Source organism: Lutra lutra, chromosome 9 (assembly GCF_902655055.1).
Source record: "Lutra lutra chromosome 9, mLutLut1.2, whole genome shotgun sequence".
In the NCBI taxonomy this organism is placed as follows: Eukaryota; Metazoa; Chordata; class Mammalia; order Carnivora; family Mustelidae; genus Lutra; species Lutra lutra.
Genome location: NC_062286.1, coordinates 31,461,335 through 31,486,251, shown reverse-complemented (window position 1 = coordinate 31,486,251; position 24,917 = coordinate 31,461,335). Strand labels below are relative to the sequence as shown.

General features: G+C 38.0%; 1 protein-coding gene across 2 annotated transcripts in view; it reads left to right on the top strand.

Annotated features, from left to right (window-relative positions):
- Nucleotides 1-24,018, top strand: part of HNRNPLL (heterogeneous nuclear ribonucleoprotein L like) — a 45,423-nt gene extending 21,405 nt beyond the window's left edge. Inside the window, exons 7-13 of one of the 2 annotated variants that reach the window (XM_047744874.1) lie at nucleotides 1,477-1,548; nucleotides 6,973-7,190; nucleotides 9,737-9,858; nucleotides 10,321-10,522; nucleotides 19,586-19,643; nucleotides 19,721-19,819; nucleotides 23,279-24,018. In XM_047744874.1, the coding sequence (XP_047600830.1) occupies nucleotides 1,477-1,548; nucleotides 6,973-7,190; nucleotides 9,737-9,858; nucleotides 10,321-10,522; nucleotides 19,586-19,643; nucleotides 19,721-19,819; nucleotides 23,279-23,334 (827 nt within the window). In that variant the 3' untranslated portion in view covers nucleotides 23,335-24,018. The remainder of the gene's footprint in view (nucleotides 1-1,476; nucleotides 1,549-6,972; nucleotides 7,191-9,736; nucleotides 9,859-10,320; nucleotides 10,523-19,585; nucleotides 19,644-19,720; nucleotides 19,820-23,278) is intronic. The other variant, XM_047744875.1, reaches the window with a different exon arrangement.
- Nucleotides 24,019-24,917: the final 899 nt, after the last annotated feature.

Sequence of the window (24,917 nt, the reverse complement as noted above, 5' to 3'; positions counted from 1 at the left end):
GAGGAGTGGGACTTAAATGACGATGCTGGAACCCATGTAATAGAAAGAAGGAACTGTGAATGACTGGAGAAGAAATGACTTTGGGGAAATGGAGGGAGGATCTTAATAACTTGGAAGCATTTGAGAGGGTTTTTGGAGATAGACTAAGTCTGTGAGTCCCAAACGGGATAGAAAATAGGTAGAGGACCAATTTATATACAATACAAAAATTATCTCATTATTTAGGGCCAACTGAAAATGTAAAGGAAGGTAATGAAGGTAATAAGTACATTGTTATTGGTATTGGGTAAGCAGAGGGCTAGATGGTTCCAATTGATAGGGATGGTGTAAAGAGAATTTATACACTGAATAAAAGGTGAATTAGATGACCTCTTAGGTCCCTTTTAATGCTATGCTAACTTGGGATAGGTACTTAAAATGGTACTTCTCTGGGCTGAAGTGAAAATTATTTCTCATCTCCCATAAATCTCATTTGTTTAGGTGACTAAGGATTTATAGAAAGCCTCTCTGTGAATTTTCAAAGATTAGAATGACCAGATTCATAAGATATATTTAAAAAAAAAATCTTATTTGGTACTATAATTGGATCAGCAAACTTTATAAAAGTATTGTACAGTAATTTCTAAAATTTACCAACCAACATAGGAAGTGCTATTTTAGAAACTTACAAGTAATTTTTTTTTTTTGGATGTTTCAAATTAACTTTAGGAAAATTGGCATGCCTTTCCTGAAAACATAGCTAGCATAAAAATTATTTTTTAGGAGTATTGTAGTACTCTCATCCAATAATGTAGCCCCCTTGGTTAGCTTTATCTTGGCATATTTAAACTTTGGGGGGGTGCTCATAGTCCTGCCTGGTGTTAAGGTCTATAGACAATGACCAATCCATGATATAAAATGGGCCAGTGATGTGCAAATTTCCAGCTCTCAAGTCAGTAGGTGTTTGTAAATATGTGTATATACATACAAAATACTCTGTGTTTACTGATTGTGAAACCATGTAATACAGGTTGTTGTTGGCTTATGCTGAACTTCTTGAAAGAAGCCCACTTTGAAAATGTGTTGCTGTTGAAGCTAATAGTATGATTCAGGTACTGTCTTTCAAAAGTACTGCACTTAAAGCTTGTTTTAAAGACATGTATTGGTAAAAACTTCTGTACAGTGTCAAACTCTAGCATTGTGTATGTTCACTTCCTGAAAAGTATCCATTCTTTCCTTAAATTTGAAAGTGTGATTGTATTTGGCATTTGCCAAAAAGATATTTTCAAGCTAAGTGGAATTTGTTAGATAGAATTACTTCCTTAAACTCTTGGTGTTTGTATTTAAATTGGATATGAATGGATGTTTAAAGTTAACCAGGAATCCTATTTCTTTCATGAATTGTAATGGATGTTTTGAATGGGTGTTTCCCATGTGAGTACTCTGTTAAGTACTTGGGTCAAAATTGTTAAAACCATGTTTCTACTTTTGTGTCAGATAGAGGAAAGGGTCGCCAGAGACAAGCCATTTTGGGAGAACACCCTTCTTCGTTTAGACATGATGGCTATGGTAAGTTTGTCAAGGCAGAAGGAAGGTAGTATAGACGAACTATTAGAATTTTTGCATTTCTGATGAAGAATGGCACATTTCTTGTCTCTATTTTTCCTGCTCACCTGACTTGGTTTATAGGGGATCAGTCCCTTATAATGTACTCCCAAAGAGTTGTCCAGAATCCTTTGTTTTCTTAGAGGATATTGATTTATCATATAATCCTTGAGATAAATGAGAGCTATTGGTTGGGGGTTGAAAGCTTTTTTAACATTTTGGTTTGGTTTGGTTTTGATTAGTAATGGGCACTGGTCTGTTAGAGGACCAAAAGGAAATATTATTGCTCAGTAAGTATATTTTCTTCCATTCTAGCCATTAGGAACAAAGAGGAACTTTGAGTAATAAAGGCAGAAAGAATGGGGCATTTGTCAAAAAGAAACGTGTTTCTGGTTAGAGTCTAATTCTTTAGTTCTACAGTTGGTATTTTGGCTTTGGCTAAATTTGTTTGTACTTAATTCCTCTTTTAAAACTTCTCAGTTTTAATGTTAGCTATGTTGGTAAGGTTAAATAATACTCTTCCTCAGGAAAAAGTTAGGCATCAGACTGTTGTGCTTGTAGGGGTAGATGTTGAGAATTGTTATTGATAAGACTTGCAACTGGTTATAAGTTCTGTGTTTTTAGATCTTCTTTAGTTTTTAGTAGTGGTTATTGACCCCACCTATTCTGTGGTTTAAGGCTGAAGTTCAATGCTATTAGAAGCTGTAGAAGATAGAAATTGCTATATTGTACTCTTGGGATTTATCTTCTAAAATCTTCCGGTGTTGCCTATTGTCCATAATGTTTTCAGATTGCCTACATGTTTGATGACTGTTCTTAGCCATGAATTTTAGCTTATTCCTTAGTGTCTTTTTTTGAACTCTGGGATTTATTACCTCTGTGTGTGTGTGTGTTCAGGTTGCTATGGTAGTCTGTCTGGAAGAAGTGATTGAAACAATCTCTTTGTTGTCAAAATAGTAAGTGTGGTATATAATGAAAATCTTCCTCCAGTGGTTTCAGTGAGTTTCTTGATCATTTTTCTTAGCTGTTTCTTTAACACCATAAATATTAAATCTGGTCATGTAGATAGTTCTGCTCCTGTAGTAAAGAAACACTTATTAGGAGCCGACTGTGCTTTCCATAGTGGGAGGTTACAAAGAATTGCTTATCACAAGTTTGTAGTGTAGTTGTGGAGTATATGTGTCATGGCAGTTGGCGGAAGGCTAAAAATTGTTTAAATATTTTGCCAAGGGGTCTAGAAAAGTCTGTGAAAGAATAAATGAAGGACAAAGAACCCTACTGTGGTATTGTTGACACAGACTATTTTCTCATTCTGAGTTTTCAGGTTTATCTTCATAAAATACATCTTACTGAAAATTGGTATAAATAAAAGTATATTATATGCATGTGTAGAAGAACTCTATATTTTTAAAAAGCCTATTGTGAAATTCTTTGTCAGTTTCATACTCTAATTAATTTTGTGTGTGTGTGTGTAAATTTTAAAATGTAAGCTTACTAAAGAGAGGTGCAAAATTCTTTGCATTGGCAGTTAAATAGGGTCCTGCTGTGGAGGACTGGTTGTGGGGTTGTGTAGGGACAGCCATTCTGAGCTATATCCATTGAAATGTTAACTCTCTGAGGATAACTTGTTTTTTTTTTTTTTTTTCAAAGATTTTATTTATTTATTTGACAGAGAGAGAGATCACAAGTAGACAGAGAGGCAGGCAGAGAGAGGGGAAGGGAAGCAGGCTCCCTGCTGAGCAGAGAGCCCGATGCGGGACTCGATCCCAGGACCCTGAGATCATGACCTGAGCCGAAGGCAGCGGCTTAACCCACTGAGCCACCCAGGCGCCCTGAGGATAACTTGTTTTACTTTCCTAGGGGAGTAAGCAGAACAGAATATAGGAAGAGTGAGAGATGCATACAAAGAGGTAGAGAAAGAGAAGTAAGGTGAGGAAATTGGGGGGAAAGCAAAGAAGATGGGAGTAGGTGCGAGTGATATATTGAGCCTGTTTAAAAACTGCAGATCATATCTGTATCCCTTCAGATCAGCAGTTCAGCAAAATAGGTGTTTTTACATTTTGGTGTCCTATCATAGGTGGCTTCTCCTTTATTTATTTATTTTTAAAGATTTTATTTATTTATTTGACAGATCACAAGCGGGCAGAGAGGCAGGCAGAGAGAGGGGAAGCAGGCTTCCCGCTGAGCAGAGAGCCCCATGCGGGGCTCGATCCCAGGACCCCGAGATCATGACTGGAGCGGAAGGCAGAGGCAGAGGCCTAGTCCACTGAGCCTCCAGGCGCCTCTGGCTTTTCCTTTATGATGGAATATGAGAATGAGTGAATAGAAAAGGTTTAATGACTTAATTAGATTAGATTTATTCATTGGTTGATTATAGTAATATAAATCTGTGCTCTCAGAATTCTTTAAATCTTTTACTTTGGGAAGCACTATCCTATGAGGTGAACTGGTAGATGCCCTCATACTTGAAAAGTATTATTTTTACCACTTCTATACAGATTTGTTTTCTGTGGGTCTAAGAAAATTTTGTATATTAATTGCTAGCATCTTTGGATATGGCTCCTGGACCAGAGATTTTAAAGCATAAGGATGAAAAATGCCTTTCAGATGATAATGCATTTATGTAGCATTTTCCACATAATCGAATTTTTTTAATACCTGAAGTATTAGCTTTTTTTAAAAAATATTTTATTTGTTTATTTGACAGAGAGTTAGAGAGCACAAGTAAGCAGAGCATTAGGGAGAGGGGGAAAGAGAAGCAGGCTCTCTGCTGAGCAGGGAGCCCGATGGGGGGCTCGATCCCAGGACCCTGGAATCATGACCCGAGCCGAAGGCAGCTGCTTAACCAACTGAGCCACCCGGGTGCCCCAAGTATTAGCTTTTTTTTTTTTTTTTTTTTTTAAGATTTTTTTTTTTTTTAATTTATTTATTTGACAGACAGAGATCACAAGCAGGCAGAGAGGCAGTCAGAGAGAGAGGAGGAAGCAGGCTCCCAGCTGAGCAGAGAGCCCGATGCAGGGCTCGATCCCAGGACCCTGAGATCATGACCTGAGCGGAAGGCAGCAGCTTAACCCACTGAGCCACCCAGGTGCCCCCAAGTATTAGCTTTTTAAGCATCAAAACATTTTGTATGAATTTTTTATTATAGAAACATTTAAAAAGATTTCTACTTTTTCTTAAACAATATAGGCAACAATTTAAATAGTATAGATAACATAATTTAATCCTGAGGACTGAGGTCATAATTATAAACATCAGTTACATTCTCTAGTACTGAATTCATTTGTTACCTATGGTAGTGGATTTCAACAGTTTTGGGCATTGACCAACTTAAGCAGAGTGGAAGTTTCCATTGCCCATCCACTACACATCTTTCTACTTTCTATGAAAAAATTTAGTGATAATAGTGAAGTGTCCTTTTTTTTTTTTAGATTTTATTTATTTGACAGAGAGAGGTCACAACCACTGAGCAGAGAGCCTGACGCGGGGCTCAATCCCAGGATTCTGGGATCATGACCTGAGCTGAAGGCAGAGGCTTTAATCCACTGAGCCACCCAGGCGCCCCAGTAGTGAAGTGTCTTTAAAGCAAACGGTGGTAGCAAAGGGATGGTGTAACATGGATATGTACTTCTGCAGTAGGGATAAGAATGATTGATATTTGACCCCAACATATGTATAAAGTTTAAATTAGAGTTCAAAATATGTGTTGCTCCTAACAAGTAACTCACCATGAGCTCTATTATTTTGATAAACTACTAATCATCAGCAAGAAGGGCAGTTGAAGGTTTAAGGCAACACTGATGATGCATTAATGAAGTGTTTTTTCCTTCATGAAATCGTAGGAACTCACACTGTGTGTATGCTCACTGGTAGTATTGCTGTGTTGTTATGAATGACAGCTATATTAAGAATACTAAATACTGAACTGGAGTCCGCATAAGCTTTAATAGCATGCTATGAATACCAAAATGTAGTTCTTGGTAACTTACTTAGTGGATAACAGATGTCCCTTAGTTTTACATAAAAATGAGGATCAGTAGCATTACATATTCTTCTTGAGAAATGAAGAAAAGACTTGGGTCTTTGGGTTGGTTTCTTGAACATCAGGAGGACCTTTCCATGTTGCAAGAGTATGCTTCTGTAATCACTAACTCAGGAGTATCTAACATGTATGGGTTTATATTTCTGAGCTATGCATCCATTTTAGTTGCTGCTTTTAAGTCGAAGTATAGTTGACATACACTGTGACGTTAGTTGAGTGTACGACAGAGAGATTGATGATACTGTGCTGTGTGCGGTGCTTACCATGATAAGTGTGGTACCATATAGCGTTCCTACAGTATTACTGACCATGTTCCCTCTGCAGTACTTTCCATCCCGGAGAGTTATTTTTTTGCACTGAGAGTTGATCCTCTTTTCCTGTTTCACCCCTTCTTTTCTCTCCTCCGGCAACCACCAGTTTATGAGTTGGTGTCTTAGTTGCTTCTCACTTTTTAGGACTCTCTCTTCTTGCTGTTGTGAATGGCCCTATGCCTGCTTTTAGTATCAGTTTCTCCAGACTCCCCCATTCGTGTCTGTTCCATTGACTTTTTAGCTTTATTTTTCTTGTTACTTCCAATCTGTTACAGATGGGAAAACTGGATAAATCAAAGTTGTTTAGAACTACTCTAAAATTAGAAAGTTCTTAATAAGGATTCTCAGTATGAGACATAGATTTGTATATGTTTTGTGACAACAGTTTCAGCTGTTCAGGCTTATTCTGGGTTCTTGACGTTGTTTCAGATAATGCAGGGTGCTGAATAAATGATACCTTTGAGTCGATAAGATATTAATGAAATTAGGGGTTTTGTTTCCTAAATTAGAATTAGGGTAATAAAATACCGGAAAGCATGTTACAGTAAAATATATTCAAGGAGATAGCATTTCAGTGGAACTAAAGAGGTGTCTTTTTTTAAAATGTCTGTACAGAGATAGTTTCTGATTTCACTGTATATTTTACTGTATTATCCTCCAAAAGATGTTGGCAGAAGGTTTTTTGTTTTTGTTTTTTTTTAATTTGAGATATAATTTATACACAGTGGCCCAAAGTTTTTTACTGATTCTCCCCATCCCTACTATCTGTGGCTTGATCTTATATACTTTTTTGTTAAACAGTATTTTTAGAAATATAAACTTTAAGCCTGATGTATATGCAGAGGTGTGCAGGTCAGTGTATCTTGGATCTGGTACACAGAAACAGATTTTATTAATCCCCACAGGTTATATTTGAATATTAATACATTTGAGTTTTCCTTGGACATACATCAAACTAGCTAATACTAAGAGTTTACTTTTAGTGGTGAAGTGTATCTGCTAAGTTGTGTTTTGTTTTGTTTATCATTTTCTTAGGATCCCATGGTCCATTGTTGCCTTTACCAAGTCGTTACAGAATGGGCTCTCGAGATACGCCTGAGCTTGTTGCATACCCATTACCACAGGCTTCTTCCTCTTACATGCATGGAGGAAACCCCTCCGGGTCAGTTGTAATGGTTAGTGGATTACATCAGCTAAAAATGAATTGTTCAAGAGTATTCAACCTATTCTGCTTATACGGAAATATTGAAAAGGTAAGTTTTGTTTTATATTAATTTCTTTACTAGGATACCTAGTAGGAAAGTTTGAAAAGGCAGCAAATATATATGTCTTCTCCTTGTATTAGGAACATAAAAGTTCTTTTAGTAGTAACCCACGTAAGCTAAAATTTATTACGTAGGAACTTCAGAAATTGGTTTTTGTTGGTAAGTGATCAGTGTAGGTTATTGGTACTAAAATACTTTAAAAATAGCTAATGTAAATGGAAGTCCAAAACAATAGTTTAGTCAGTTACTAGCCTGTATTTTTTTTTTCTTTTTTTTTTAATCATTCCCAAGTGTTTCTAACACTTAACATTTGAACTGTAGAATATGAAAGAGCAAGTGGAGCTTGGCCACAAGTCCTGAATTTTAGGAGAGTTCTAGATTTAAATACTTGCCTCCCAAATGCTAGAGTTCCAGTATCTTCTGAGGAACAATGTACTTTTACCTCTATCAGTATTTGAAACTGACCCCCTTTGAAAGAATGTGTCCAAAACTATATCTGGAGGCTTATACTCAAAAAGCAGCAAAACATTTAAATTTTACATATTTTAAAGATCTTTAAAGCTGTGACCTTATTTTTATTAGACAACCATTTCCCGAGATCTGTGATGTTTTGTTCATTGATATCTCATAAATATTTAAAATAGGTCCTATCATAAAGTAGATACTTAAACTGTTTTCTGAAGAATCATGGAAAATTTAACTGGGGAAGTGATTGGTCATCTTAAGTTACCACTTGTTTGATACACTTGCCAGTGAGTTTCAGTACTGAGATAATGTTATTTTTCTCTATTGTTTAAAGTGATTTTAGTGTTCTTTTCACAATAATAAAAAGGTACAAGCATGTGAGTCATAAATGTGTGGGAGCAGGAGCATGGCTTGAAAAGTTGGTACTCTGAGTTCTTGGTTCATTAATTCCAAAATAAAGCCTCCTTGAACTGAGAAAGCAACTCAGAAACTCTCTGAAACAAGAGTTTCCTCAACATAACCATTTGAACACATTTAGAAAAGAAAAAGAAAATCCCACATTTGGTCTAGGGATAACATATGGGGTATTTCTTCTTACATAACTTGCCAGGAATACATGAACAAATTTAGCAACATTGGGAGAAGTAGTTTAGATTTTTTCACACAGACATTTATCTTAGACACCTAGGTGTTAGTTAAGGTCTAGGGACTGCATGTTTGTTAACTAAATGGGCTTTAATGTGTATTTTAATCTTACCACGTAATGTTACTTTTCTGTTCATGCTTTTCACATTTGTAGACAATCAGAATCCGTTTAATCAACATCTTTAGGATATCTTTGTCTTTTCTGTTATGAACTAGTTGTCTCTAGATTTAGAAACCTAAATCACTTTGTTTAATAAACTTGAACAATTCCAGTCTCACATGTCAAAAGTTTTTTTGTATTTTAAACAATTATGATACATGAAACTTAAGCTATGGTAATCCTTTAAAAGACCCGTATAGGGGCGCCTGGGTGGCTCAGTGGGTTAAAGCCTCTGCCTTCGGCTTGGGTCATGATCCCAGGGTCCTGGGATTGAGCCCCACTTTGGGCTCTGATTTCAAGTACAGCTGAAAAGTCCTGCTACCACCAAGTTTTGTTCAAGTACAGGTATGGTATAAAAACATTGGGAGAGCCCATTTAAAATTGGTAGTTGCAAGGGTGGATATAAATGCTATGTGGCATGTGTTACGTAAATACATTTGTAGTTTTCTTTTAAGGCTAACAAATAAGAAGTATGTTCAAGGTGTTATGAATGTTAGTGGTACAGAATAGCTATTTAAGGAGTTTCTAAGGAGTAGGTACTAGCTGAATTATTATCATACTTGACCCATTTAACCCTATGATCGTGTTATCTATTAAAATTAGAATAGTATAAGAGGATAAGTGTGGCCTCTGCCCAAGATGTCATGAAATACTGTGAAGTATGCCTGTTTTTAAAACTGCCCCCACCTTGTACAAGCCTTCCTGCTGGCAGTGCTGTCTCAAGGCCATCATGCATTATTTCTTAGAGCATCTTGTTTATTGCTTTAACAGCATTCTGAGTAGTTGGGAATTATTATTTATTTTAAAATTTTTGACCTACCTACCAGAATATAAGTTTCAAGAAGACCATGTCTATTATGTTCACCATTAATCCCTAGTACCCAGCACAATGTTTATCAAAACATTTTAGGCACCTAATAAATACTTGTTGAATGAATAAATATTGATGAGCCCTACCAGATACTATCATTATCTCTGTTTTATAGGGAAGCCTGTGACTCAGAGAAGAAAGTTGCCCCAAATCACACAATAAATAGCAGAGCCAGAGTAAACCTGTGCTCTTCTTCATTGTGCTACACAATGGAATTATAGTCTTCCTTTTTAACATTGTTGAATTACAAGGGTCTAATAGCACAGCAGAGTAAAGATTCCAGGTGATCTTCTGTATTTGACTTCAGCCACTTAAATCATACTCTCTTTAAGAAATTCTGTTACTGTAGAAGGGAAATAAATAGTCAACTTTTTGGGATTTTTGTATTTACAGGTAAAATTTATGAAGACCATTCCTGGTACAGCACTGGTAGAAATGGGTGATGAGTATGCTGTAGAAAGAGCTGTCACACATCTTAACAATGTCAAATTATTTGGGAAAAGACTTAATGTTTGGTAATTATCTTAAGTGGTAAATTTAAAAAGTATTAAAAAATCATTTTTATTAGATATTAATTTCAGTTTCAGAATATTTTAATGTAATTGAGAGCACATTTGAAACTAGCACCTATAATGTTACCATTTTAGACAAAATATGTTAGGGTCATATAATTCAGGTTTTGCCCACCTATACCTAGTTTTTAGTGTTATGATAAAACAGCATGTTAAAAATGGGCAAGTTTTATGTAGTTTCCCAATTCCCAATTTGAGAATATACCTAAACTATAAGAGTGATGGATTATAACTTAAGCATTCAAGTAAATGTTTAAAATATTAAATAAATCATATTTAAATATCTACTTTTGTCTTATTTGTCAGAATTGATGCAGGCATAGATATTAATATTTCAATACTGCCTACTTGTTGCTTTTTGTCTAACAAGGTATGTTCTGTACCTTTTTCCTTCCCAATCCTTAGTGTGTCTAAACAACATTCAGTTGTTCCCAGTCAAATATTTGAGCTGGAGGATGGTACAAGTAGCTACAAAGATTTTGCAATGAGCAAAAATAATCGCTTTACAAGTGCTGGTCAAGCATCTAAGAATATAATCCAACCACCCTCATGTGTGTTGCATTATTATAATGTCCCATTGTGTGTCACAGAGGAGACTTTCACAAAGGTAAAGAAATCCTATTTCTTATTTTAAAATTTATAATATTTTAGCCTCATTTTAAAGTCTTGCTTTATTCATCATCTGCATTTGATGTTATCAGTATTCTGTTATTTATTTCGGTCTTCATAGTTACTCTTTGACCATTGGACTTTTCTGGTTCCCAATCTGCATTAGTCTTTAGTCTTTTGTTGGTTTGTGGCTTTCTTGTTTGTTTGTTTTGTTTTAATTTTATTTATTTGCCAGAGAGAGAGGGAATACAAGCAGGTGGAGTGGGAGAGGGGAAAGCAGGCTTCCCACCAAGCAGGGAGCCTGATGGCAGAACTCGATCCCAGGACCCAGGGATCATGACCTGAACCGAAGGCAGATGCTTAACGACTGAGCCACTCAGGCGCCCTGTGGCTTGGTCTTTTTGAAAGCTAGAATTAGAATGAGATACCTGACTTCTCCATTCAGAAAGCTCTTTTATGGGGCGCCTGGTGGCCCAGTGGGTTAAAGTCTCTGCCTTCCGCTCGGGTCATGGTCCCAGGGTCCTGCTATCAAGCCCCAAATCGGGCTCTCTGCAGGGAGCCTGCTTCCCTCCCCCGCCCCTGCCTGCTTGTGATCTCTGTCTGTCAAATAAATAAAAATAAAATCTTAAAAAAAAAAAAAAAGCTCTTTTATTATGCCCTTAAATCTTGCCCATAACAGGGGACGTCTGGGTGGCTCAGTTGGTTAAGTGTCAGCCTTCAGCTCAGGTCATGATCCCAGGGTCATTTTTTCGAGTCCTGCATCAGTCTCCCTGCTCAGAGAGCCTGCTTCTCCCTCTTCCTTTGCCCCACCCCCCCACTCATGTTCATGCTCTCTGTCTTGTGAAAACAAATAAAATCTTTAAGAAACAAAATCTTGCCCATAGCAAAATTTTATGTATCCCTGTTTTTTTGCCAAACTGTAGGAAATGCTTCAGAAAAGAGCCGATATTTCTGGAACTCCACTCCCTACCTTAGATACTAGATAAATTCTGACAACTCTGAGAATACATATTTAGTTATAAATCTATAAATCTGTGGTTTTATTATATAGCACGAAATTATTTACATAGTTTATTGAACATCCCTTTTTAAAGTTGATTTTCTCATAGAACTTAACAATCTAAAACATGTTTGATTTCATTCATTCATGCCAGACTTAAGTGCTGCCACAAGGATTACTTTTTCTTTTTTTTAGAGAGAGTGAGAACATGAGCACATGTGTGCGCACACAGGGGTGAGGCAGAGGGGCAAAGCGAGAGGCAGAATCTTTTTTTTTTTAAAGATTTATTTACTCACTTGAGTGTGTGTGCGCACCTCAGTGGGGGAGGGGCAGGAGGGGAGAGAGAATCTCATGCAGACTCCCACTGAGCATGCAGCCTGAGGCGGGGCTAGATCCCACAACCCTGAGATCTTGATCTGAGCAGAAATCATGAGTTGGATGCTTTTTTTTTAATTAATTTACTTTTATTAATAGTGTATTTTTGTTTTAGGGGTACAGGTTTGTGATTCATCAGTCTTACACAGTTGACAGCACTCACCATAGCACGTACCCTCCCCAGTGTCCATCACCCAGCCACCCCATCACTCTCACCCCCTCTCCACTCCAGCAACCCTCCGTTTGTTTCCTGAGATTAAAAGTCTCCTATGGTTTGTCTCCCTCTGGTTTTGTCTTATTTCATTTTTTCCTCTCTTCTCCTAAGGCCCTCTGCCTTGTTTCTCAAATTCCACCTATCAGTGAGATCATATGATAATTGTGTTTCTCTGATTGACTTACTTTGCTTAGCATAATACCTTCTAGCTCCATCCATCTCATAGCAAATGGCAAGATTCCAGTTTTTTGATGGTTGAGTAATATTCTTTTTTTTTTTTTTTTAAATTTTTTATAAACATATATTTTTATCCCCAGGGGTACAGGTCTGCGAATCTTCAGGTTTACACACTTCACAGCACTCACCATAGCACATACCCTCCCCAATATCCATAACCCCACCCCCCCTCTCCCAACCCCCCTCCCCCCATCAACCCTCAGTTTGTTTTGTGAGATTAAGAGTCACTTATGGGGGACGCCTGGGTGGCTCAGTTGGTTAAGCAGCTGCCTTCGGCTCAGGTCATGATCCCAGCGTCCTGGGATCGAGTCCCGCATCGGGCTCCTTGCTCAGCAGGGAGCCTGCTTCTCCCTCTGCCTCTGCCTGCCATTCTATCTGCCTGTCTCGCTCTCTCTCCCTCTCTCTCTGACAAATAAATAAAATCTTTAAAAAAAAAAAAAAAGAGTCACTTATGGTTTGTCTCCCTCCCAATCCCATCTTGTTACATTTATTCTTCTCCTACCCCCTTAACCCCCCATATTGCATCTCCTCTCCCTCATATCAGGGAGATCATATGATAGTTGTCTTTCTCCGATTGACTTATTTCACTAAGCATGATACCCTCTAGTTCCATCCACGTCGTCGCAAATGGCAAGATTTCATTTCTTTTGATGGCTGCATAGTATTCCATTGTGTATATATACCACATCTTTATCCATTCGTCTGTTGATGGACATCTAGGTTCTTTCCATAGTTTGGCTATTGTAGACATTGCTGCAATAAACATTCGGGTGCACGTGCCCCTTCGGATCACTACGTTTGTATCTTTAGGGTAAATACCCAGCAGTGCAATTGCTGGGTCATAGGGTAGTTCTATTTTCAACATTTTGAGGAACCTCCATGCTGTTTTCCAGAGTGGTTGCACCAGCTTGCATTCCCACCAACAGTGTAGGAGGGTTCCCCTTTCTCCGCATCCTCGCCAGCATCTGTCATTTCCTGACTTGTTAATTTTAGCCATTCTGACTGGTGTGAAGTGATATCTCATTGTGGTTTTGATTTGTATTTCCCTGATGCCGAGTGATATGGAGCACTTTTTCATGTGTCTGTTGGCCATCTGGATGTCTTCTTTGCAGAAATGTCTGTTCATGTCGTCTGCCCATTTCTTGATTGGATTATTTGTTCTTTGGGTGTTGAGTTTGCTAAGTTCTTTATAGATTTTGGACACTAGCCCTTTATCTGATATGTCATTTGCAAATATCTTCTCCCATTCTGTCAGTTGTCTTTTGGTTTTGTTCACTGTTTCCTTTGCTGTGCAAAAGCTTTTGATCTTGATAAAATCCCAATAGTTCATTTTTGCCCTTGCTTCCCTTGCCTTTGGTGATGTTCCTAGGAAGATGTTGCTGCGGCTGAGGTCGAAGAGGTTGCTGCCTATGTTCTCCTCAAGGATTTTGATGGATTCCTTTCTCACATTGAGATCCTTCATCCATTTTGAGTCTATTTTCGTGTGTGGTGTAAGGAAATGATCCAGTTTCATTTTTCTGCATGTGGCTGTCCAGTTTTCCCAACACCATTTATTGAAGAGGCTGTCTTTTTTCCATTGGACATTCTTTCCCGCGTTGTCGAAGATGAGTTGACCATAGAGTTGAGGGTCTATTTCTGGGCTCTCTATTCTGTTCCATTGATCTATGTGTCTGTTTTTGTGCCAGTACCATGCTGTCTTGATGATGACAGCTTTATAATAGAGCTTGAAGTCCGGAATTGTGATGCCACCAACTTTGGCTTTCTTTTTCAATGTTGCTTTGGCTATTCGAGGTCTTTTCTGGTTCCATATAAATTTTAGGATTATTTGTCCCATTTCTTTGAAAAAAAATGGATGATACTTTGATAGGAATTGCATTAAATGTGTAGATTGCTCTAGGTAGCATAGACATTTTCACAATATTTATTCTTCCAATCCAGGAGCATGGAACATTTTTCCATTTCTTTGTGTCTTCCTCAATTTCTTTCATGAGTATTTTATAGTTTTCTGTGTATAGATTCTTAGTCTCTTTGGTTAGGTTTATTCCTAGGTATCTTATAGTTTTGGGTGCAATTGTAAATGGGATGGACTCCTTAATTTCTCTTTCTTCTGTCTTGTTGTTGGTGTAGAGAAATGCAACTGATTTCTGTGCATTGATTTTATATCCTGACATTTTACTGAATTCCTGTACAAGTTCTAGCAGTTTTGGAGTGGAGTCTTTTGGGTTTTCCACATAGAGTATCATATCATCTGCAAAGAGTGATAGTTTGACTTCTTCTTTGCCGATTTGGATGCCTTTAATTTCCTTTTGTTGTCTGATTGCTGAGGCTAGGACTTCTAGTACTATGTTGAATAGCAGTGGTGATAACGGACATCCCTGTCGTGTTCCTGACCTTAGCAAAAAAGCTTTCAGTTTTTCTCCATTGAGAATGATATTTGCCGTGGGTTTTTCATAGATGGCTTTGATGATATTGAGGTATGTGCCCTCTATCCCTACACTTTGAAGAGTTTTGATCAGGAAGGGATGCTGTACTTTGTCAAATGCTTTTTCAGCATCTATGGAGAGTATCATATGATTCTTGTTCTTTTATTAATGTGTTGTATCACATTGATTGATTTGCGGATGTTGAACCAACCTTGCAGCCCTGGAATAAATCCCACTTGGTCATGGTGAATAATCCTTTTAATGTACTGTTGAATCCTATTGGCTAGTATTTTGGCGAGAATTTTTGCATCTGTGTTCATCAAGGATATTGGTCTGTAGTTCTCTTTTTTGATGGGATCTTTGTCTGGTTTTGGGATCAAGGTGATGCTGGCCTTATAAAATGAGTTTGGAAGTTTTCCTTCTATATCTATTTTTTGGAACAGTTTCAGGAGAATAGGAATTAGTTCTTCTTTAAATGTTTGGTAGAATTCCCCCGGGAAGCCATCTGGCCCTGGGCTTTTGTTTGTTTGGAGATTTTTGATGACTGTTTCAATCTCCTTACTGGTTATGGGTCTGTTCAGGCTTTCCATTTCTTCCTGGTTCAGTTGTGGTAGTTTATATGTCTCTAGGAATGCATCCATTTCTTCCAGATTGTCAAATTTGTTGGCGTAGAGTTGCTCATAGTATGTTCTTATAATTGTCTGTATTTCTTTGGTGTTCGTTGTGATCTCTCCTCTTTCATTCATGATTTTATTTATTTGGGTCCTTTCTCTTTTCTTTTTGATAAGTCTGGCCAGGGGTTTATCAATCTTATTAATTCTTTCAAAGAACCAGCTCCTAGTTTCGTTGATTTGTTCTATTGTTTTTTTGGTTTCTATTTCATTGATTTCTGCTCTGATCTTTATGATTTCTCTTCTCCTGCTGGGTTTAGGGTTTCTTTCTTGTTCTTTCTCCAGCTCCTTTAGGTGTAGGGTTAGGTTGTGTACCTGAGACCTTTCTTGTTTCTTGAGAAAGGCTTGTACCGCTATATATTTTCCTCTCAGGACTGCCTTTGTTGTGTCCCACAGATTGTGAACCGTTGTGTTTTCATTATCATTTGTTTCCATGAATTTTTTCAATTCTTCTTTAATTTCCTGGTTGACCCATTCATTCTTTAGAAGGATGCTGTTTAGTCTCCATGTATTTGGGTTCTTTCCAAATTTCCTCTTGTTATTGAGTTCTAGCTTTAGAGCATTGTGGTCTGAAAATATGCAGGGAATGATCCCAATCTTTTGATACCGGTTGAGACTTGATTTAGGACCAAGAATGTGATCTATTCTGGAGAATGTTCCATGTGCACTAGAGAAGAATGTGTATTCTGTTGCTTTGGGATGAAATGTTCTGAATATATCTGTGATGTCCATCTGGTCCAGTGTGTCATTTAAGGCCTTGATTTCCTTGTTGATCTTTTGCTTGGATGATCTGTCCATTTCAGTGAGGGGAGTGTTAAAATCCCCTACTATTATTGTATTATTGTCGATGTGTTTCTTTGATTTTGTTATTAATTGGTTTATATAGTTGGCTGTTCCCACGTTAGGGGCATAGATATTTAAAATTGTTAGATCTTCTTGTTGGACAGTTCCTTTGAGTATGATATAGTGTCCTTCCTCATCTCTTATTATAGTCTTTGGCTTAAAATCTAATTGATCTGATATAAGGATTGCCACTCCTGCTTTCTTCTGATGTCCATTAGCATGGTAAATTCATTTCCACCCCCTCACTTTAAACCTGGAGGTGTCTTCGGGTTTAAGATGAGTTTCTTGTAGGCAACATATAGATGGGTTTTGTTTTTTTATCCATTCTGATACCCTGTGTCTCTTGATTGGGTCATTTAGCCCATTAACATTCAGGGTAAGTATTGAGAGATATGAATTTAGTGCCATTGTATTGCCTGTAAGGTGACTGTTATTGTATATTGTCTCTGTTTCTTTCTGATCTACTACTTTTAGGGTCTCTCTTTGCTTAGAGGACCCCTTTCAATATTTCCTGTAGAGCTGGTTTGGTATTTGCAAATTCTTTCAGTTTTTGTTTGTCCTGGAAGCTTTTAATCTCTCCTTCTATTTTCAATGATAGCCTAGCTGGATATAGTATTCTTGGCTGCATGTTTTTCTCATTTAGTACTCTGAATATATCATGCCAGCTCTTTCTGGCCTGCCAGGTCTCTGTGGATAAGTCTGTTGCCAATCTAATATTTTTACCATTGTACGTTACAGACTTCTTTTCCCGGGCTGCTTTCAGGATCTTTTCTTTGTCACTAAGACTTGTAAATTTTACTATTAGGTGACGGGGTGTGGATCTATTCTTATTGATTTTGAGAGGGGTTCTCTGAACCTCCTGGATTTTGATGCTTGTTCCCTTTGCCATATTGGGGAAATTCTCTCCAATAATTCTCTCCAATATACCTTCTGCTCCCCTCTCCGTTTCTTCTTCTTCTGGAATCCCAATTATTCTAATGTTGTTTCGTCTTATGGTGTCACTTATCTCTCGAATTCTCCCCTCGTGGTCCAGTAGCTGTTTGTCCCTCTTTTGCTCAGCTTCTTTATTCTCTGTCATTTGGTCTTCTATATCGCTAATTCTTTCTTCTGCCTCATTTATCCTAGCAGTGAGAGCCTCTATTTTTGATTGCACCTCATTAATAGCTTTTTTGATTTCAACTTGGTTCGATTTTAGTTCTTTTATTTCTCCAGAAAGGGCTTTTATATCTCCCGAGAGGGTTGCTTTAATATCTTCCATGCCTTTTTCAAGCCCGGCTAGAACCTTGAGAATCATCATTCTGAACTCTATATCTGACATATTACCAATGTCTGTATTGATTAGGTCCCTAGCCTTTGGTACTGCCTCTTGTTCTTTTTTTTGTTGTGAAGTTTTCCGCCTTGTCATTTTGTCCAGATAAGAGTATATGAAGGAGCAAGTAAAATACTAAAAGGGTGGCAACAACCCCAGGAAAATATGCTTTAGCCAAATCAGAAGAGATCCCAAATCGTGAGGGGGGAGAAAGGGGATAAAAAGGGGTTCAGAAGAAGGAAAAAAAAAGAAGCTATTAAAAAAAGTAAACCGATAAAAAATATAAAAAGGAAAAAAATATATATATATTAAATAAACTATTTTAAAAACGTTAAAAAAAGAAAACGGTAAAAGTTAAAGAAATTTAGCAGAAGAAGAGAAAAAAAATTGAAAAAGAAAAAAAAAATTAAATTAACTGCAAGGCTAAAGAATCATGGGGAGAAAGCCATGAGTTCCATGCTTTGCTTTCTTCTCCTCTGGAATTCCGCCGCTCTCCTTGGTATTGAAACTGCACTCCTTGGTAGGTGAACTTGGTCCTGGCTAGGTTTCTCGTTGATCTTCTGGGGGAGGGGCCTGTTGCAGTGATTCTCAAGCGTCTTTGCCCCAGGCAGAGTTGCACCGCCCTTACCCGGGGCGGGCTGAGTAATCCGCTCGGGTTTGCTGGGTTTGCTGGGTTTGTTTCCGTAGAGTTCCGGAGGACGGGAGTAAAGATGGCGGCCTCCCGGTCTCCAGCCCGGAGGAGCTGAGAGCCCGGGGCCCCACTCCTCAGTGCGCCCTCAGAGAACAGCGCCCAATGACTCCCGTCACCCTGCCTCCGGCCGCGCTCTGAGCTGACCGAGCCTGCGACCGGTTCAAGGTAACCCCGAGTTTAGAGTCACTCCTCGGCTCTGTCTCTGTAGCCGGCTTCCCCGTTCTAATACCGGTAAGCTCTGCGACACTCAGACACCCCCGATCCTTCTGTGACCCTGCGGGACCTGAGGCCGTGCTGACCCCGCCTGGGCTTCACCCCAGTTAAGCCTCTGGAGCGATGTCCCTCAGCGGAACAGACTTTTAAAAGTCCTGATTTTGTGCTCCGTTGCTCCGCCGCTCTCCGGGAGCTGGCCCCTCCCCCCGCGGTCTATCTTCCCGTCGCTTTGGATTCACTTCTCCGCCAGTCCTACCTTGCAGAAAGTGGTTGATTTTCTGTTTCTGGAATTGTTGTTCTTCTTCTCTTCAATCTCCCGTTGGATTTGTAGGTGTTTGCAATCTTTAGATAAGCTATTTAGCTGATCTCCCGCTACCTGAAGTAGTCTCAGCCTGCTACTTCTCCGCCATCTTGACTCCTCCCTCTGATGGTTGAGTAATATTCTGTTGTATATATGTACCACATCTTTATCCATTCATCTGTTGATGGACAGATAGGCTCTTTCCATAGTTTGGCCATTGTGGACATTGCTGCTATAAACATTCGGGTACCCGTGCCCCTTTGGATCACTACATTTGTATCTTTGGGGTAAATACCCAGTAGGGCAGTTGCTGGATCATAGGGTACCTCTATTTTCAACTTTTTGAGGAACCTCCATGCTGTTTTCCAGAGTGGCTGCACCAGCTTGCATTCCCACCAACAGTGTAGGAGGGTTCCCCTTTCTCCACATCCTCACCAACATTTGTCGTTTCCTAACTGGTTAATTTTAGCCATTTTGACCAGTGTGAGGTGGTATCTCATTGTGGTTTTTTTGATTTGTATTTCCTTGATGCTGAGTGATGTTGAGCACTTTTCATGTGTCTCTTGGCCATTTGGACAAAGAGAGAATGTTAAGCAGGCTTCCTGCTGGGGTCCAATGCTCACAACCCTGAGATCATGACCTGAGCTAAAATAACGAACGAGTCAAACACTTAACCGACTGAGCTACCCAGGTGCCCCCATAAAGTTTGCTTTCTAAAAGAAAAAAAAAGGCAGGAATATTATTTTGGCCATATTTTTAATGGAGTTTCACATTTCTTTGACAGTTATGTAATGACCACGAAGTTCTTACATTCATCAAATATAAAGTGTTTGATGCAAAACGTAAGTGCACATTCCTCTTTTTAAGGTTTCTGGTTAAGCTGATGACAAGCAAATAACTGGACTTGTGTTTGTTTTAGCTTCTGCCAAAACGCTTTCTGGGTTGTTAGAATGGGAGTGCAAAACTGATGCCGTAGAAGCCCTCACAGCACTTAATCACTACCAGATAAGAGTTCCAAGTAAGTAAAATTGTGTCATAATTTTTCAGTAGGCGTTACTTCAGAAACATCGACAGTAATTTTAAAATAACATTTACGGGGGCGCCTGGGTGGCTCAGTGGGTTGAGCCGCTGCTTTCTGCTCAGGTCATGATCCCAGGTCCTGGGTTCGAGCCCCACATCGGGCTTTCTGCTCAGCGGGGAGCCTGCTTCCTCCTCTCTCTCTGCCTGCCTCTCTGCTTACTTGTGATTTCTCTCTGTCAAATAAATAAATAAAATCTTAAAAAAAAAAAACATTTACGAGTTTTGGGGGGGTTTTTTGTTTTTTGTTTTTTAAATATAGAGAAGTATGAAGAAAAAAGGCATATAAATCCCACAACCCACACAATCCTTACATTAGTTAACCTTTTACTCCATAACAAATTACCACATTTAGCAGCTTTAAACAGCAAACTGAGGGTCAGTATTCTGTGTGCAGTTGAGCTGGGTGTTTCTAACTTAGGGTCTCTTGAGGTTGCAGCCAGGCTGTTGTCTGGGTGCACAGTCATTTCAAGTCATGATTGGGGATTGAGAAATGATTTCTAAATTTATGTGGTTTGCAAGTCCAGTGAAGCTACATGAGCCATTTCATCATGGTAGCTGGCTTCCTTCAGAGTGAATGATCCAAGAGGGATGAGAGCAAAAGACTAAAACAGAAGTCACAGTGTCTTTTATGACCTAACATTGGAGGTGACATACTGTCACTTGTGCTGTATTCTTATGGTCACACAGACCAACTATGGTACAGTGAGGGAGGGGGCTGTACAGAGGTATGAATACCAAAAAGATAGTGATCATTGGGGCATCTTGGTTGTTGGCTCCCACAGTCCTGTTCATCTTTCTAGAAGAAAGTCATACATACATTTATATGGTTAAAAAACTTAAAACAGCACATGAGGGTACAAAATGAAAGTTAAAGCTTTCTACAACTTCTAACCTATTTGTCTTCCTTTCATTCCTCCTCCTCACTGTATGTATATCTATATTTTCAAAAGTTATACAGAATGGTTCCTCTATACATACTCTTCAGTGCCTTGCTGTTTTCACTTAATACATCTTTGAGCTATTTCTATATCAGCACATGCAAAGCTACTACTTTTTTTTTTTTTTAAAAAGCACCCCAGAGTAGCTATTCATAGTAGAGATATACCACAGTTTGATTTACCCATTTCCCCACTGATGAATACAGTTTCTCCAATTGTTTTTTCTACTACTGTAGCATCCTTAATCATTGCACATTTTGTGCTCGTAGGGCAATTTCCTAGTAGTGGAGAACATAAAGGTTTATATTCTGATAGATGTTGCTCAATTGCCCTTTAAAAAGGTTGCACCAGTTTACATTTCTACCTGTGGTGTGTGAAAATGCCCGTTTCCCAACACTCTTTTTACCAACACTGAGTCTTGTCAGATTTTCAGTCTTTAACAAGTATGTTAGAAGAAAAATGGTATTCCATTGTTTTAGTTTGTATTAAATGAACTTGTCACTGTTTATTCTCTCCAGAAGGGTAATGGCCTCTTTTTCTACCACACAAAGTACACTCAAGTATTTAACTTTTGAAGCTTTGTGCTGTGTACTTTTTTTTTTTTTAAAGCTTTTATTTATTTATTTGACAGAGATTACAGGTAGGCAGAGAGGCAGGCAGAGAGAGGAGGCAGGCTCGCTGAGGAGCAGAGATCTTGATGTAGGGCTCAATCCCAGGACCCTGGGACCACGACCTGAGCAGAAGGCATACTTTAACCCACTGAGCCACCCAGGTGCCCCCTGTGTACTTTATTTTGATCCTGGATCTAAATGGTGCTAGGTGATAGATAAATTGGGGTTTATCATACGATTCTATATATTTTTTTATGTTTGAAAATTTTAATTAAAGGATAAAATCCAGGAATACCTCCTTTCATTTAACTTTTTGTCACAAAAGTAAATTTTAAGTAGTAAATCAAGCTTAATATGTGTTAGAAGGTTTTTAAAGGCTTTAAAATTATATGCATATTTGAGACATACTCAAGATGTATTTTAGACTCCTTGCAGACAGGAACGATTATTTAATTTTTTATCCTCTCCAATGTCATGCAAGTACTTGTTAATTTATGTGCTTTTTCCTTTATAGGAATTAAGAATTTTTTTGAATTTTTTTAATACATTAAGATACCAGGATTGTTTCTTTGCACAGTTAATTGAGGAGGAGTTATCTGCCTGATCTGAAAAGTTAAAAATGTATAAAATGGAAAAATTTTTGTGGAGTTTTTTTTTTTTTTTTTGAGAAGTTTTAGAATTTAATACTAGATCTCCTGGAACTTTTTCACCTTATTAATATCTTCCTTTACATGCCATTTTCCAGGCTGTGTTTGAATGAGGTTTTTTTTTTTTTTTTTTAATTGAATTAGCTGGGATGCCTGGGTGGCTCAATGGGTTAAAGCCTTTGCCTTCAGCTCAGGTCATGATCCCAGGATCCTGGGATCGAGCCCCACATCAGGCTCTCTGGTTGGCAGGGAGCCTGCTTCCTCCTCTCTCTCTGCCTGCCTCTCTGCTTGTGATCTGTCTGTCAAATAAATAAATAAAATCTTTAAAAATAAATAAATAAATTGAATTAGCTGACATATAAAAGATCATTAGGTTCAGATGTAGAGTTCAGTAATTCATCAGTTGCATATAACACCCAGTGCTCATCACATCACATGCCCTCCTTAATGCCCATCACCCTATTACCCCATGCCCTGACCTCCCCACCTCTCCTCCAGCAACCCTCAGTTTGTTTCCTAGAGTTAAGAGTCTCTCATTTTTTGTCTCCCTCTCTGATTACTTCCCTTTCAGTTTGAACTGGCTTTTATAGAGGAATTGCCATTCTGATATATTCTGCAAAGTGAGCTTTGCTGATGGACATAAGCCTAATCCCGTACTGTTCACCTGTAATGATTAATTCACTAAGAAATACTGAGTTGGGGCGCCTGGGTGGCTCAGTGGGTTAAAGCCTCTGCCTTTGGCTCAGGTCATGATCCCAGGGTCCTTGGATTGAGCCTCGCATCAGGCTCTCTGCTCAGCAAGGAGCCTGCTTCCTCCTCTCTCTCTTCCTGCCTCTCTGCCTACTTGTGATCTGTCTGTCAAATAATTAAATAAAATCTTAAAAAAAAAATAAAAATAGTAAGAAATTGCCCTACTATAAACACTTAAAAAAAAAAAAAGAAATAGTGAGTGTGTCTATGTGTCAGATAAGGTTTAGAGCAGTAGGCATGTAGCAGTGGACAAAGTCCCTGCCTTCATGTAGCTTACCTGCTGGTAGAGATGTACAAATGTAATCTTACCCTTACCTTACCTAGAAGGTTTCCTTTTTTACGTTTCTGCTTCTGATTTTATAAAAAGGTGAAATAATTTACTCTGCTAATTCAAGATAATCTTGAAAGTTTGATGAAGTGAACAGTTAACTTTGTTTTTTAATTTTTGCAGATGGTTCCAATCCCTACACATTGAAGCTTTGCTTTTCTACATCATCCCATTTATAAGAAGAGAAGAGCATGTTAGAATTTATGTTCACCTTTATTACAATTTTAAAGCTACACTTCATTAAAAAAAAATTCTAAGATGGTTGATCTAATGTTGCCTTGCTTACTTTGACTTAAGATCCTGTTCTGTAATAAACAAATACTTTGCCTTGAGTAAATTTGTTGTAAAGTTAAATATTGAATTGTTTTCATTTTAAAATAGAATGTCATAATGTAGACTATCTACAGGTTCCTTGTAGATGACACAAATATATGATTTCTAATCTTATTATTTTTCTTCCACAGTGAAAATATATTTGCATTCTTAATGCTGATTATCTGCAAGTATTTTTCCATTGTGTATGAGATTAATGCAGGTGAAAGTATTGCATTTTAATATTATAGAATTCCTATAATATGTTTAGATGTTTAAGTATGTTGCAGTTATTCATATTAAACATAACTTGTATTTATTAAGTATTTTAATCAAGTTTGAGAATAACATTGCACATAATGAATTTTAAGTACTAAAGATTTAGCTGATTTTATATTTCTGAAAGGCTAACAGACATGGATACACTTGTACAGTATGCACTCAAACTTATTTAAATTGGTGTAATTTTTTTTTTAAGTCATTGTCCATTTGTATTGACATGCCTCTGTTTCTAGTTCCAGTTTGGAGATTTTATAAAGTTACAACAATGAGTTAATGTGTTCATTTTCATTTGTTGCATGTGACTTGATCTTGAAAACACATCTGGAATTTGGCATTAAGATTTTAATAGAAGTTATGATTAACAGTTCCTACCTGAGATCCATGAATGGGCTGTAGGGAGTCCGTGAACCCCTTAAAATTGTATGTAGAATTTTGGGTACTTGCATTTTTATTTTATACTCTTGAATCCATGAGTAATAATATGTATTTTTCTACATGGTGCAAGGTGTAAGGATCTAATTTTATTTTTATTCCGAACAGATAGCTATTTGTTTCAACACCATTTATTAAACATTCTTTCTCCCACTGGGTCTGTTTTTTTCCCTTTTTTTGGAAAGTAATGTATAATAAGGAAGGTGTAAACATGGTATTAAGAGACTGTAGCACACTTGAGTGCTTTGGTGGCTCTCATGGTTAAGCATCTGCCTTCAACTCAGGTCGTGATCTCAGGGTCCTGGGATCGAGTACTACCTTGGGCTCCCTGCTCAGTGGGGAGTCTGCTCTCCCCCCTGCCTGCCACTCCCCTTGCTTGTGCTCTCTCACTCTCTCTCTGTCTCGTAAAAATAAATAAAATCTTAGAAAGAGAGAATATAGCACACTTGTTATCAAATTCATTTTTTATTAAGATTTATTTATTTATTTGACATAGCACATAAAGTGGGCAGAGAAACAGACTCCTCACTGAGCAGGGAACCCAATGTAGGACTCGATCCCAGGACCCTGGGATCATGACCTGAGCCAAAGCAGTTGCTTAACCAACTGAGCCACCCAGGTACCACAAATTCATAGCTTTTTTATAATAAAAATGTGATATAGCCATTTTATATTTATCTTTAAGAAAAAGAAGAATGTTTCAACTACCCAAAATAACTGAAGTTTATGTTGGCAA